Source organism: Stigmatopora nigra, chromosome 11 (genome assembly GCF_051989575.1).
Source record: "Stigmatopora nigra isolate UIUO_SnigA chromosome 11, RoL_Snig_1.1, whole genome shotgun sequence".
Classification (NCBI taxonomy): Eukaryota; Metazoa; Chordata; class Actinopteri; order Syngnathiformes; family Syngnathidae; genus Stigmatopora; species Stigmatopora nigra.
This window is the reverse complement of record NC_135518.1, coordinates 15,007,644-15,022,763: the sequence shown is the minus strand read 5'-3', so window position 1 is coordinate 15,022,763 and position 15,120 is coordinate 15,007,644. Positions and strand designations below refer to the sequence as shown.

At 56.7% G+C, this 15,120-nt stretch overlaps 1 protein-coding gene across 1 annotated transcript in view; it reads right to left on the bottom strand.

The window, feature by feature from the left end:
• Window positions 1-15,120, bottom strand: part of ttn.1 (titin, tandem duplicate 1) — a 98,949-nt gene that overhangs the window by 5,342 nt on the left and 78,487 nt on the right. Inside the window, 24 exon segments of the mRNA XM_077727515.1 lie at window positions 76-237; window positions 240-674; window positions 780-1,085; window positions 1,174-1,575; window positions 1,578-1,748; window positions 1,858-2,157; window positions 2,256-2,552; window positions 2,555-3,139; window positions 3,225-3,527; window positions 3,649-3,951; window positions 4,200-4,499; window positions 4,599-4,886; window positions 4,962-5,537; window positions 5,622-5,903; window positions 6,053-6,113; window positions 6,382-6,623; window positions 6,738-6,828; window positions 7,651-7,789; window positions 7,791-7,863; window positions 7,986-8,285; window positions 8,375-8,665; window positions 8,754-9,059; window positions 9,167-9,469; window positions 9,552-11,897. Of these exon segments, the coding sequence (XP_077583641.1) occupies window positions 76-237; window positions 240-674; window positions 780-1,085; window positions 1,174-1,575; window positions 1,578-1,748; window positions 1,858-2,157; window positions 2,256-2,552; window positions 2,555-3,139; window positions 3,225-3,527; window positions 3,649-3,951; window positions 4,200-4,499; window positions 4,599-4,886; window positions 4,962-5,537; window positions 5,622-5,903; window positions 6,053-6,113; window positions 6,382-6,623; window positions 6,738-6,828; window positions 7,651-7,789; window positions 7,791-7,863; window positions 7,986-8,285; window positions 8,375-8,665; window positions 8,754-9,059; window positions 9,167-9,469; window positions 9,552-11,897 (8,862 nt within the window).

Here is a 15,120-nt window from a genome sequence, read left to right as displayed (position 1 = left end):
GAGAGAGAGAGAGACGGAGAGAGAGAGAGACGGAGAGAGAGAGAAATAGAATGCACTAGTGACTGGTGTGCTTACCTTCGACATCCAGAGAGACGGTAGCGCAAATGGACCCTCCTTGGTTAGTGGCCCTGATCTGGTAGACGGTGGAGTCCTCCTCGTCAGCTTGGGCGACGACCAATTGGTGGTAACCTCCCTTGAATTCCTGGATCTTGGTTCCATCCGAACACATCTCCTTTCTCGTCGGAACCATTTGATCACGGGTTTGGGTTGTCCCGTGATCTTGCAGACCAGCGTGGCGTTGCTCTTGTACTTCACGCTCATGCTCCTCAGCTCCTCCTTGAAAGCGGGCGCGCGGACGTCGACGGCCGTGGCCGGCACGATGGCGCCACTCTCCTCGCTGTAGTCACTCTGTCCCCCGAGGTTCTCGCACTTGACCCGGAACACGTACTCGGCGCCCTCCGACAAATGCTTGACGGAGAAGACCGTGTGTTTGATCTCGCCCGTGGTCACGGGCGTCCATTCGCCCCATTCCTTCTTGTCCTTCTTTTGCTTCTTCTCCAGGCAATAGCTCTTGATTTTGGAGCCGCCGTCGCTGAGCGGAGGCTTCCAGGAAAGCACGCAGGAGTCCTTGGTGATGGCAGAAACCACCACTGCCAGAGGCGCAGATGGTTTCTCTGTGGAAAAACGACAGCCGTTGGTCAGTCAAACAGGCCACGATTTGTCCTGGCTTTTTTTTTTTTTTTTTTAAACTATTTTCCTTTTGCCCGACGCGAACACACCCAATTGGGTCTTGATGACAATAGGCGAGGCCAGTTCCAGGGGGTTGCTGTTGCCATAGCGATTCTGGGCATAGACCCGGAAGAAATACTGGCAGCTGTTAGTAAGGTTGGGCACCCGGCAAGACGTGCCGTTCACCGAGGAGGACACCAACTCCCACTGGCTTCCTTCCCTGTCTTGGCGCTTCTCCACGATGTAGTTGGTGACAGTGCAACCCCCGTCGTCCTTGGGGACCTTCCAGCCGATGATCACCGAGTTCTTCAGGAGGGCCTCCAGAACGATGGGACCCTGGGGCGCGTCAGGCTTGTCTGCGCGACAAACGCAATCGGCGTGGTCAGCGGCGGCCACTCTGGAATGCAACCAGGGCGACTCTGGAATGTAACGGCGGCCACGTACCGTGGATTTCCACGTTGAAGGCGGCGTCGGCCCGGCCAAAGTGGTTGTGCAGTCGGATCCTGTATTTTCCTCCGTGGATTCTGCGCTGCACGTTCTTGATGACCAGGTGGGTGTAATGCTCGGTGCTCTCGATGCTAATGTCGTCCGAGTCCTCCAGGGTCTTGGCTTCGTGGAGCCATGTAATCTTGGGCACGGGGCGGCCAACGTAGGCGGCGTGGATGCGGAGGGTCGTTCCCAGACCGGCGTAGTAGGTGCTCTTGAGCGGGTGGTCGGCGCTGAAGGCCGCAGCCGCTTCCAAGACCAGCGTTCCCGTGCTTTCCGCTTCTCCGGCATCATTGCTGGCCTTGCAGGTGTACGCTCCCTCGTCCTCCTGTCGGTCGGTCGTGATGGAAAGGGAGTGGTGCGGCCGTCGGAGCTCATCTCGTATTTGCGCGACTCGGCAATCTCCTTGCCCGCGTGGTACCACCGGATCTCGGGCATGGGCCTGCCGATAATCTGGCACTTCATGACGGCGGGCTGGCCCAGTTTTTCGGTGACTTCGTCCATTTCCTTTCTGAGACTGGGTTTGGTTTCACCTGTGCGGGCCATGCGGACGGGGGGGCAGAAACCAAATGTTAACTGTCAGCTCGTTGTCGTGACGCCTACCCACGGCGCCGTCTCCGCCGCGGGGGTTATTATACGCACCGCTCAGTTTGGTCTTGACGCAAGCGGCGCTTCGTCGTGGTCTGCTCATTCCCGTCTCGTTCTCGGCATACACTCTGAACTCGTATTCGGTGGCTTCGGACAGACCGCGCATGGTGAACTCCTGTTCTTTCAGACTCTGCTTGTTGCATTTCTGCCAGCTACTTTCGGTGGACTTCCTACATTCCAGCCAGTATCCCAGGACCTCCTTCCCACCATCACATTCTGGAGCTTGCCAGTGAATGCTTATGGTGTTGTTGGTCACTTGCGTCGTATCAATTTCGCCCGGCTGGCTCGGCTTATCTGCAAAAAAACAAACAAAAAAAAAACATTTTGTAATACACTCTAGCGGACGTGCTCTAGGCTTAGTCCGCCACTTGGCACGTGGGAGCGGTACTCACCGAAGGGATCCTTGCACACGACGGAATCGGAGGCGGGTCCGGCCTCGCTCTCGCCGATATCGTTGAGGGCGACCACGCGGAAATGATAGTCCACGTCCTCTGTGAGTCCGGACAGCGTGAACATGGTGGAGAGAATCCTGGCGGAGTGACGGCGCCATTGCTCGGAGGCCACCTCCTTGTACTCCAAGTAGTAACCCGTGACGCGAGAACCCCCGTCGTCCTTTGGTCGGGACCAGGCCAGTGCCACCGAGTTCTTGGTGAAATCCATGATCTCGGGCGGAGCGCCGGAGAGTTCTTACAGAGCGGAGTCCGGGAAACCAGCGGCTGCGCCGACTTCAGAGAGGGACCGATGCTGTAAGTGTTCTCGGCGGTAACCTTGAAGTGGTATTCTGTCCCCTCCTTCAGGCCTTTGACCACTAGCTGAGTATCGGTCACCCTGCCGTCCATGGTGTACCAGGCGTTCCTGCACACCTCCCTCCGTTCCACGATGTAGCCCAGTATCTCGGCGCCGCCGTTGTCGCCGGGCACCCCCCAGGACAATTTCACCGAGTTTGCCTGGATTTCCTCGTAGGTCAACGGTCCTTCGGCGGCGCCGGGGCGGCCGATGACGTTGACCTTAATTTGGGCCTTCTTCTTGCCCACTTTGTTCTGAAAGAGGAGCTCGTAAACACCCGAGTCGGTCCTCTCGGCCCCTTTGATCACCAGTTCGCTGGTGTCCTCGGTGTGCGCCACCATGGCCCTGTTGGACACGACCGCGCCGTCCTTGGACCACGAGCAATTCGGGGGAGGTTTTCCCTTGACGGGGAGGGAGAGCCGGACCACGCCGCCGTGGCGAACCACGTACACATCCTTGTATTTCAGCTCCAGTTCATAATCGAGAGGTTCTGTGGGAGCAAAACAAGGCGTGAGACTTTTGGCCCAGCTGGCCGAAGACCAGGCGTTTGGACGGTGCCCGGCGCGCCGGCTCACCCGACATCTCGGTGACCGAGACGGTCCCGGGTACTTCGGCGGCCTCGCCGCAACCGCCGGCGTTGCAGGCCAGCACTCGGAATTTGAACTGGTCTCCTTGCGGCATGTTGGACAAAGTGTACTCGCAAATCAGAGACGGAGTGGTGTTGCATTTGAGCCAAGCCACGGTGCCCGCCTTCTGCATCTCGATCAGGTAGCCGTCCACTTTTCCGTCTCCCTCGTCATCGGGGGGACTCCACGCCAACGATACGGACGACTTGGTGGTTTCTGTAATCCGAGGGTTCTGCGGACAACCGGGTGGATCTGACCGAGAAAACAACAAAAAAAAACTCACATTTTTGGAGTGCAAAATCCTTCTTTTTTTTTTTACCGACTCCCACCAGATTCTTTCAATGAGACGGGAGGGATTTGGGCGGTCTCTCACCAATGGGATCCGCTGCCACCGCCGGTTTGGAAGGCAAACTCGGTTTGCTTATTCCGCGGGCGTTGACGGCCAGAATTCTGTGCTCGTACTCCAGACCTTCAGTTAACTCTGTCGAGCGGTATCTGGTCATGGTGATGGGATTCCTGTTGGCTCGCACCCATCTGTCAGACCTGACTTCTTTGCGCTCAATGATATAACCGGAAACCTCCAGTCCGCCGTCCTCTTCCGGCGGGTTCCACGCCACGGTCATTCCGTCGCGTGAAACGTCAAAGACGGTGGGTCGTCCGGGAGATCCGGAAACATCTGTTGAAGATGGACAGCGGGTTGGCTTCTGTCCACGCCTAGCTTGGAGGGCAGCGGGTTAAGGGGGTTACGCACGACGCACGTGGTACCATAACGACGCACGTGGTACCATAAGGACGCATTTTTCTCTCCACAGCCCTGCTGTCTACCGGTCGGTGTCAGGCGAGTGCGGGTGAACGGGCTAACGCCAGCCCGCCCCCTCCCAAAAGGGGTGGCGGCCTTCACGGCCATAGAGGAGGAGCACTTACTTGTCAAGCTCTTGCAGGTGACGATGTCAGACTGCGAGAATTCCCCCATGCCGTAGCGATTGAAGGCGGCCGCGCGGAAGACGTACTCGTCTCCCTCGATCAGGTTGTGAAATTTGAAGGTGGGTCGGCTGACCGACCCACAAATGGGCACCCAGCCCGGTCGGTGGGCGTCTCGCTGCTCCACCACGTAGCCGCTGACGGGAGCCCCGCCGTCCCTGAGAGGGGGATCCCAGCTACAGGTGACGGAGGTGGCGTCGATCTCGTCCAATCGGATGGCTCCTTGGGGTTGGTCGGGTTTGGCTGAGAAGGGAGGATATTCCGTCAGTTCCAAGCCACCCGCTCGTCCCAATGCCGGCGCCACGTCCGGCTCGGGTTACGACAAATGAAAGCTTTCCTTACAGAGGACGACAACTCGGACGACCTCGGTGGTGACCCCGACGGCGTTCTTCAGCTCCAGGGCGTAGTCGCCGGTGTCTTCGATGGTTGCGTCCGAGACGGTGAGTTTGGAAAACTTGCCACCGCTCTGGATCTTGACACGCTCGGTGATTTTGATCCTGTCCTCACCGAGGAACCAGAGGCAGGACGGGGGAGGCCTGCCGACAATGGGCAGGTGGAGCTCCAGTGTCTTGCCGGCCAGCACGTGAATGCTCTTCTGGGGGAGGCTGCTGAAATCCACTGCGGGCATGACTGGCAGAGACAAATCAAAGGATTACAAAAAAAAGGCCAAGGACTGCAGAGAGCCAGTAAACATTTGGGGTTCACCCCAGCGCTCAAATCTTTGCTCTTGCACGGTCACGGGCGCCACCAGCTCCTTGGCCTGGCTGGCACCTCGGCTGTTGACGGCTTTGATTCGGAAGGAGTACTGCTCCTTCTCGTTCAGCTTCTCCACCGTGTGCTCAAAGTCGGTCATCTTCAGCGAGGCCACCTTCATCCATTTGTCGCCGCCAAACTGGCAGGCCTCCAAGACGTAGGCGGTCACTCTGCTGCCCCCGTCGTGCTCGGGCTTCTCCCAGGCCAAGGAAACGCTGCTCTTGGTGACGTCCGTCACCTCCAGTTTTGCCGGCGGGTGAGGGACCTCGCAAACCAGGACCACGTATATGTTTTCCGGGAGGACTCGGAAGTAGTACAGCGTGCCTTCCAGCAGGCCTTGGATTTTGAAGCAGGTCTTGCTGCACTTGGAGGTCACCGTCTTGTAGGCCCTCATGGATGCCTCGCGCCTCTCGATGATGTAGTTGTTGACGGGCGCCCCGCCGTCCACGGTGGGCGCTTCCCAGGTGATGGTGGCGGCTTCTCTGGTCAATTCCTTGACCTGGATGGCTCCCGTCGGTCCCGGCGTGTCTGGAAGGATTCAGAGTTTGTTGTCGGCCGAGGAGTGCCGAGACGGCCACGACGGCATTCGGACGAGGGACGGCGATGGCTCACCGTAGACTTTGACCACCACAAAGACTTCCCGCTTCCCGGCAGAGTTCTCGGCGACCAACGTGTATTTGCCCGCGTCGTAGCGGTGGACCTTGTCGACGATGAGCGTGGTGGACTTGCGCGTGACCTCCACGAAGCCCCGGTTGTTCAGATCGACGCCCGGCTTGGTCCAGGCCACGGTCGGCGCGGGACGCCCGCTAACGTTAACAGAGAGGCGGAGGGAGCCGCCGGCACGCAGGCAGACGGTCTTTTTCAAGTCGCCGGGCAGGTCAAAGTCGGGCGTTTCTGTTGGGCGGAGGTCAAATGAGGTCAGTTGAGCCAGCTACTCGACTACTTGGCGTCACGACAAATGGAAGTGGAACGCCGGTATCTAACGGCGTCCCACTTCCGGTTGTTCCGAGGCCTTTCTTCCTTGGCCCGAACGGGCGACGTACCGATCCTCTCGGTCGGCTCGGTCTCGGCGCTGTGCTCGCTGAAGTCTCCGGTGCCGTTGATGTTGTTGTTGTTGTTGTTGTTGTTGCACTACAAGCGCCTGAGGATTGCCCTCAGATAGCGCTAGAGCTGCCACTGGAACGCGGATTATTTCATCCGGGGGGTAGTCGGAGGTGAGGGGCAGTCAAATGTCTCCGGCTGGATGAAAAACGTAGGGTGCCACGGTCCTTGTTGGCAGCTCTGAGTGGTATTTGTTGGAATTCGCAGGCCGCAGCGAGCGGCCTCTCAGGAGACACCACGTGAAGGTTTCCAACTTTGTCTCCCCGTTGATGTTGACGCCGGCCGCTCTGAAGCGATACTTCTTCCCCGAGCAAAGTCCGGTCACCGTGTGCTCGGAGGTGCGCAGCGTTTTCTGGTGGGCCCTGGTCCACTCCTCCGTTCCGGACTCCTGCATCTCCAGGGGGTAGCCCAAGACGTCGGCCCCTCCGTCTTCGGCGGGACGAGACCAGGCCAAGGCGATGCTGTCGCCGTGCGTGTCGGTGATACGAGGCGCCGAAGGCCGGGAGGGGGTGCCTTTAAACCGGAAAAGAGCAGCGGTGGTAAAGAGATGGAAACGCCGGGATGACCAAAAGGATGGCGGCGTCGGACCTAAGGGGGTCCCAGACGACTCCCCGGTGGGGTACTCACACGTCGGCACTCTGCACACGACGTAGAGAGAAAGCTCGCTGGGTTGGCTCTCTCCGGCCTTGTTGATGGCCGTCACTCTGAACTGGTAGACCAGGGGTGGCCAACCAGTCAGAGACCAAGAGCCACATTTTTTACTATGTTACCGCAAAGAGCCACATTTTTTACTGTGTTACCGCAAAGAGCCACATCACACACATACCTTTGCTCAGCCAGATTTATTGTAAATGTCACACACCAGCATAGTAATGACATAAATTGACTCCTACAGTACTAACAGCACAGGCCAGTCATTATCAACAATGAACATTGTGTGCACTGTCTCACACAGACAAACTCTCAGTTCAACCAAGTCCACAAACAAAAATATAATAATTTACAATAGCGTTTTTCTTTTACTATGCATGTTACTTAGTGGGACTTCTGTCATAAAATCAGAGCCTATTTTTGCGCAACATTCGCTCCTTGTGAGCTGTCATTTATTATGAATGGCTTTTAACTAGCGCGCCTACCACGTGGGTGTACACCTCGCTCTCCTATTGGCTGCTCCCGGCTGAGCACTCTCGCCTTGGTCTGCCTCGCAGGGAGTGTGGCTTTTTCAGCCGACGCTCGATCTTTGGGATACTTTTTGTGTGCGCGACTCCGTTCATTGTCGCTTCTGGTTCACGGGAGCTCTCCCACTCTGTTAAAAACGTTTACTCAAATGACCTTGCTCCTGCTGGGAAACTTTGAGGTATTTTCATCCCAAGCACCTGCGCATTGGACGAAAATACCGTATTGAACTCAAGCGAAGCGCACACGCAAATAAAAATAAAACACAAATACAAACTTTGATATGGACGTAAGAGCCGCATGAAACCGGGCAAAGAGCCGCATGCGGCTCGCGAGCCGCGGGTTGGCCACCCCTGTGGTAGACGCTCCCTTCCGTCAGACCGGAGACTTTCAGCGAGGTGTCCAAGTGTGCTCCGCTCCTGTTCACCTTCACCCAGCGGGCGCTCTTCTTCTCCCGTCTCTCCAGCAGGTAGTGGGTCAACGGGCTGCCGCCGTCGCTCTCTCTTCAGCCACTCCACGCTGGCAAAGTCCTTTCCGGACGCCAGGATCTCTGGGGCGCCGGGTGGACTCGGCACGGCTGGAAAAAAAAGAGAGCTTTGTTCGAGGCCCGGGTGGGAAAGAGGGCTCCGGTGGGAAGGCGAGTGTCGCTCGCTCGCCCCCGGAGCGTATGACGGAGCTGGGACGGACGGGGGAACTCACTGAAGGTGTTTCTGGCCAGCACGGGCTCCGAGACAAGCGGGACTCCGGCGCCGTACTTGTTGATCCCACGCACTCTGAACAAGTATTCGGTGTTCTTGAACAGGCCTCTGATGGCGCAGGTCAGCTCCTTGCACTCGGCGTTCATGAAGACCCAGGTCAGTCTGTTGGTGTCTCTCCTCTCCACCAGGTAGTGAGAGACCTCGTCGCCCCCGTCTTCCAGGGGAGGCTTCCAGCTCAGGGTGCACGACTCCTCGGTCAGCCCGCCGATCTGGATGCCGCCTTGGCATACCCCCGGAGTGTCTGCAAAGAAGGGACGCGGCGGCGCCGCCGGTCACCTGGCGGCCCCGGCGGGAATTGGACGAGGAGTGGCGAGGGGGGCCCCCGCTCACCTAGCACCTTGACGTTGACCTCGGCAGTCTTGGTCCCGCTGGCATTCCTCACGGTGAGAATATACTTGCCGCTGTCGTCCCTGTCGCAGAACTTGACCACGGCCGTGGCCCGCTGGGGCGTGTAATGCAAGTGGTACTTCTCGCACAGGTCCAGCTCCCTGTTGCCCTTGGACCAGGAAGCCTTGGGCTCGGGTCTGCCGCCCACCGCGGCGTCCAGGACCAGATCGGATCCCGCTCTGACCAGAACCACTTCAGAGAGGAGTTTTCCGTCCAGCTGAGCCTTCGGGGGTTCTGTCGGGATAATCGGGGCCGAACCGTCGACGCGGGTTAGATAGAGTGTACCCGGCGATGGGCGACTCTGCTGGAAAGGATGGCTCACCAAAGTCGGTCATGCACTGCACCGAGCCCGTGGACTGGGACGGGCTGCTGAAGACCTGGTTGGAGTTCTTGGCGATGACTCTGAACTCGTACGCTTCTCCCTCTCCCAGGGCGGTCACGGTGTAGAAGGTGTCGGTCACATTTGTGTAGTTACACTTGAGCCAGCGGCCCTCGCCCGTGGGGGTGTACGGCTTCCGTTCGATAACGTAGCCCACGATGGGACTGCCGCCGTCATTGAGTGGAGCCGGCCATTTGAGCGACACCGTGGTCCTGGTGACTTTTGTCACCTCCGGCTTACTCGGGGGATCTGGGAAGAGAGCAGTTTGGCCGGCGTCAGCCGGTGGGGCCGGCGTCAGCCGGCGGGCCCGGCGGAGCCCCGCTCCGGTAAGGTCACGTGCCGGCGGCGATACTCACCGACGGGATTTTGGGTGACCGCTCCTTTGGAGGCTTCGCTGGCTTTACTCAGACCAGCGCCGTTCATGGCGTAGACTCGGAACTGGTACTCCAGACCGTCTACCAGTTCCTCCGCCCGGTAGAAGCACTCAAAGCATGGGATCTTGTTCTGCCTCACCCAGAGAATATTGTTTCTCTCTTTCTTCTCAATCCAGTAGCCGGTGACTCTGCTGCCGCCGTCGTGATAGGGCTCCTCCCACTTTAAGGTCACGGCGTTGGCGGAAACATTGGACACGGTCGGCCTGGTCGGGGGCCCGGGCGGCGCTGCAAAGAGTCCAGACGGCACGTTACCACCGGGCGGGGCTTCTGCCGCGGAAGAATGATCGCTCGGCTGGGCTCTACTCACCGAACGGGTGCTCGGCCACGATGGTCTCGGACTCGGCGGGCTTGCTGACGCCAAATCTGTTCTCGGCAGAGACTCTGAAGGTGTACTGCATGTACTTGGTGAGATGGGCGATGTCCAGAGACGTCCGCTTCACGCTGGAGTTGATCAGCTGCCATGCGGTGGAACCCGATTCTCGCTTCTCCACTATGTAGTTGGTGACGTCCATACCGCCGTCATCTTCCGGCGCCTCCCAGCTGACCACGCAGGATTCCGAAGTGATGGCCGAGACGGCGACGGGGCCCGACGGCGCGGCGGGTTTGCCCATGACGTTCACGTCGATGGTGAAGGTCTGGCTTCTGGCCACGTTCTCCAGGGTCAGGTGATATTTGCCACCGTCGCCCCTCATGGCCTCCTTGACGGATATGCTGGCCCAGTCTTTGGTCACCCCGATGGAGACTCGGTCCGTGTTCTTCAGCCTCATCTCCTCCAGCCGCCAGGCCGCCTTGGGAGCGGGTCTGCCGGAAATGGGCATTCGGATGGTGAAGGTGCTGCCGGATCTGCAGGTGATCAGCTGGTTGGTGATCTCGCTGAGGTCGGCCGCCGGCGGGACGTGAGGCTCCTTGACCGTCACCGGGGCCGGCGTCTCCCTGGGTCCGCTCAGGCCCGACTGGTTCTTTGCCCTCACGCGGACGTGATACTCGTCGCCCTTGTTGAGCTTGTCCATGACGTAGGAGAGGTTCTTGGTGTTGCCGACCGGGACCCACTTGTCCGTCCCCCGGGGCCGGGCCTCCACCACGTAGAACTGGATGCGGCTTCCGCCGTCGTGCTCCGGCTTGGGCCAGCTCAGCGACAACGAGCTGTCTGTGGTGTCCACCACGTCCAACCTCTTTGGTGGCGCCGGCTCGGCCGTGGCCACCACGGGATCGGTGATCTCCAGCGCCTCGCCCACGCCGTGCTGGTTCTCCGCCGAGACCCGGAAGAAGTAGGGCACGCCCTCCAGGAGGTCCTGGATCTTCAGGACATTCTGGGCGCACTTGCCCCCCGACTGCTGCCAAGTGCGGCGGGTGGCCTCCCGTCTCTCCACGATATAGTGGTGGACGCGGGCGCCGCCGTCGTTGAGCGGAGGCTCCCAGGCCAGGGTGACCGAACCCCTGGAGACCTCTCGGAAGGCTAGAGCCCGAGGAGGGCCGGGGGTGTCCAGGACTTTGACGGTGAAAGTCATGGCCTGGCCGCCGCTGCTGTTCTCCAGGTTGACGGTGTATTTGCCCGAATCATTTCTGGTACACTTTTCCAGATGGAGAGTACTGCTTCCCTCGCCACTGGTGACCTCCGCCGCGACGCCCAGTTCCCCTTCCTCTTTCTGCCAAGTGGCGAGGGGGACGGGCTTGCCCCTGAAGTGGAGGCTTAGCTTGACGGCGCCGCCGGCCTTGACAATATGCGTCTGCTTGAAGCTGGCGTCAATATCCACCTGGGGCGGCGCCAGTCTCTCGACGGCCCGGGCCGGTTCCGGGGTGACGGCGTCCTCGCCCCTCCCCACTTGATTCACGGCCGCCACGCGGAACTTGTAGTCCACCCCGCCACGTAGCCCGGTGGCCGTATACTTGGTGTCCGGGACCAGCTCGGGGTTGGCTCTGGTCCAGTCGGCTTCCGGGCCCTCCTGCACGTCAATGGCGTAGCCCAGGATGTCGGAGCCGCCGTCGTCGGCGGGCCTGCTCCATTCCAGACTGATGGAGGAGTGGGTGGAGTCCGACACGCAGACCACGGACGGAGCGCACGGGATGTCTTTGGGCTCCACGGCTTTGATGGGCAGGGAGACGTTGCTGGGCTCTCCCACGCCGGCGTCGTTGACCGCCGTGACCCGGAACTCGTACTCGGTATTCTCGGCCAGGTGAAGCACCGTGTGGGCACATTCCGTGATGGGTTTCCTAGAGAGCACCTTGTAGAAGCGGACGGTCTTCTTCTCGCGACAGCTGTCGGACACCAGCGCCCAGGAGATCTTGGAGGTTTCGCGCTTCTCGATCACGTAATGGGTCCCACCGGTTCTCCCGGCGTGTCTGCGTTGCACAATCCGGTTCGGGGTTAGTGGGGCGAAAAGAGGGCGGGGAGAAGGAGAGCGTCCCCGAGCCCGCTCCCTCGTACCTTGCACTTTAATGAGGAGATCCTCCTTTTTGCTGCCGGAGCCGTTGGTGGCCTCCACGGTGTAGAGGCCGCGGTGAGTGCGGTCGGCGTCTCTGATGAAAAGAGTGCTGTGCCCGGCCACGGTGATGATGTCCATCATCTTCTTGGTGATTTCCACGCCGTCTCGGTACCAGACCACCTTGGGAACGGGCCGTCCGCCGATGGCCACTATTGGGGTAGGCCTGCCAACTGGTTTAATAATTGTTTGTTCATGTCCAGCCAATGTGGCCAAACTGGTTTTACAATTGTTTGTTAGGACAGTGGAATGTAGGAAAAGCCAACTAGCTGGCCTTGCAATTGTTTGTTCGCACTACGAATTGTAAGATAGCTAACTAGCTGGCCTTGCAATTGTTTCCTTGTATTGTGGAATATGGTCAACTCAATTTGGAACTGTTTGTTCGAAACGTGCAATATAATATAGGCTGCGGCAGTTTGTATGTGCTATAAAAACATCATGTTTGCATACAACTTAAACCTGCTAATGTCTAACCATATTAGCCCAAAGTTTTGTTTACATAAGCTCTGTCCTACATCACTGTCTTAGAAATATTGCCCTCTTCTTGATATATAAAGACGGACACACTGTTCATTCAGAGAGAGTTGCAGGAACATCGTGCTGAACAGGACTCCACTGTTAGAGCTTTTACTCTCCATTCTGCAGTCCGGTAATAAACCTATTTCTTATTGAAATTGTTCCCACTCTTTCTTAACCTGCGGCTGAAGTTGTATTCTCAGACCTATCATACTTTGGTGCCGAAACCCGGGACCCAACAGCCAACAATTGCCGGAGCGACGATGGAGCACGACGACAGCATCCTTGATTGGAAGGATCAAGGACCGGTGGACGTTCTTTCGCCGCTCCGGTGATCTGGTGACGGGTTCCCGAACTGGGGCAGGTTCGGAACGAGAAAGATTGTGAGTTCACCCTTTGATTTTTGTCTCCGTGAAGTGTGATAATTTGAATGAGTATTATTACTGCGGTATTGTTGAGTCAGGGACTCCACTGGGGATGTTGAGTCAGGGTCTCCATGAGAGTGTTGAGGCAGGGACTCCATTGAGAGTGTTGAGGCAGGGACCCCACTGGGAATGTTGAGTCAGGGTCTTCACTGGAGTGTTGAGGCAGTGACTCCATTGAGAGTGTTGAGTTAGGGACTCCATTGAGAGTGTTGAGTTAGGGACTCCATTGAGAGTGTTGAGTTAGGGACTCCGCTTGGTGTGATCAGAAATATTGGGTAGAATCACGAAGAATTGAGAACAATTTTGGTAAATTTAGAATATAATTGTTGTTTAAACTATTAAGTAAGTGATTAATCCGGAAAGTGACAAGGTAAATGGGTTTGTTGCTAGACTGCAGGATGGAGATCGGAGGGTTACCGGGTGTGGGGTATGTGCGGATGCGTAGTGTGGGGGGTTGCCTGTGTCTGCCGCGATGGGTGGAGCGGCATGGTTTATGACCCAATGGAAGGTTTGATGAGAATAGAAAAGATTTTGGTAAGTGAAAAAAAGGATTTTGGTAGTAAAGAGAAAAGATTTTGGTAAGTAAAGAGAAAAGATTTTGATAAGTGAAGAGAAAGGATTTTGGTAAGTGAATAGAAAAGAAAGTGTAGGAAAGGCAGGTGAAGGAGTGGGAGAGAGCCGAGAGAGCGAGACAGAGATAGAGAGAGAGAGCGAGAAGGAGAGAGAGAGCCAGAGAGCGAGAGCAAGAGAGAGATTAGAAAAAGAAAAAAAAAAGTAAAATCTTTAAGGAAATTCATTGCATTTGTGTTGGCAGAGGGAGACTGTGCTTCTCAACAGGAAACGGACCAACGGTGGTGCCAGGTGGTGCCTTAAAGTGGGAACGTCCATACCAAACATTGCTGACCAACCAACCGATGTGAAAATAGCCGAGACGGGGATGTGGAGCAACCTTTTACACTGTAAGAAGGTTCTCTCAGTTGAAACGTTTGAGGAGATAGGTGAGATAAACTTTCTGACGTGATAAAATGAAACGCCAACCACTCCAGTATAGATTGGAAAGATTATTGCTCAGCAAGCAATACCATACAACCATTGGAAACTATTTTTATTGGTCTTATTGTCTCCATATGCAAAAAAGGTGAAAGCGTTTCAATTGAGACTAAACCTTCTTACAAAGGGTTAAAATAAACGACCAGAAAAAGAGAAGCTGCAGTGGGAGGTGGAAGGAGCCACTCAACGCGAGAGCGGCCTCTATGCAAACAAACCATGCATCCCAAAATCATTGTCCGAAGTAATTGCAAAATTGAGCCATGGGAGGAGCCATGTCTCAACAGGGGGGGGAGTATCAGTATAGTACAACAAACAATGCATGTTCTCAGAGGTCACCAAACCTACTTTTAAAAAACATTTGCAGAAACTGTCTCACCTGCTCTAGGCACAACTCTCAAGGCAATAAACGACACAAGCGAGGAACAAGGCAGACATGGACATATCCCTTCGAGGTTCTGAATATGGATTTCATCGAGCTGAACCAAAGTGGCATATACAGGTACTGTCTGGTGTTCATTAACCAAGTGGGTTGAGATATGTCCATCCAAGAAAGCAGACGCCACGGCAGTCGCATAAGCCATATGCAAAAGGATCATTCCAAGCCATGGAATACCACGAGTCATTTGGAGTGATGGTGGGGCTCGCTTCGTGAGCCACGTGATCCAAGCTACGGGACGGCATCTTGCAATCAACCAAGCTGATGAACGAGTGTCGGAGCTCACGACCAGGATCCAGTGTGGGGCTTGGATGTGCCCCTCAAACACAAACACTGGTCAGTCTCCTCCAAAATTCTAACGACTCTGTTCCCCTGGGTGCGTGTGGCAAGGAACGCCCTGCATCTGGAGACCATTTACTGCAGGTTCCGGGCCTGTGTCAGCCCATCAGTCTGGCTGCGGCAAGGCCGAGAGGCCCAGATAGCCGCCATGGCCCAGGTGATTTTCCAGGGCCGCCCTGCTCTTGCCAGAGTGGCCACCCAGCGGGGAGGTGTGTGTGCCATTGTGGGACACTCGTGCTGCGCCTTCATCCCTGTCGACGCGTCCTGCTCGATCCATGATGCCATGGAAGCTATGGGAAACATGCGGAGCGCTGTGACCGGGGATCCACTTCCATCCACTTCCATAAGAGGGGTGGTTTGACTGGTTCCTCTCAGGCTCATGAACACACACTTTTGAAATCCCTAATACTATTTGTAACTGTTATTGACCTTGTGCTTATCATCCTAACCTGTTATTTACCCTGCTTCTCAGGGTTGAACAAACGTACCATTAATGCCATTGTTAAACTACCATGATTGAAGTGATTTGTGAAGAATTTCATTTAAAAGTAGCGTCGTGATGAATGAAGTTTTGATATTTTTATAGTCACAAAGGAGGGAATATTGGGGTAGACGGTGACGGTTTGATCA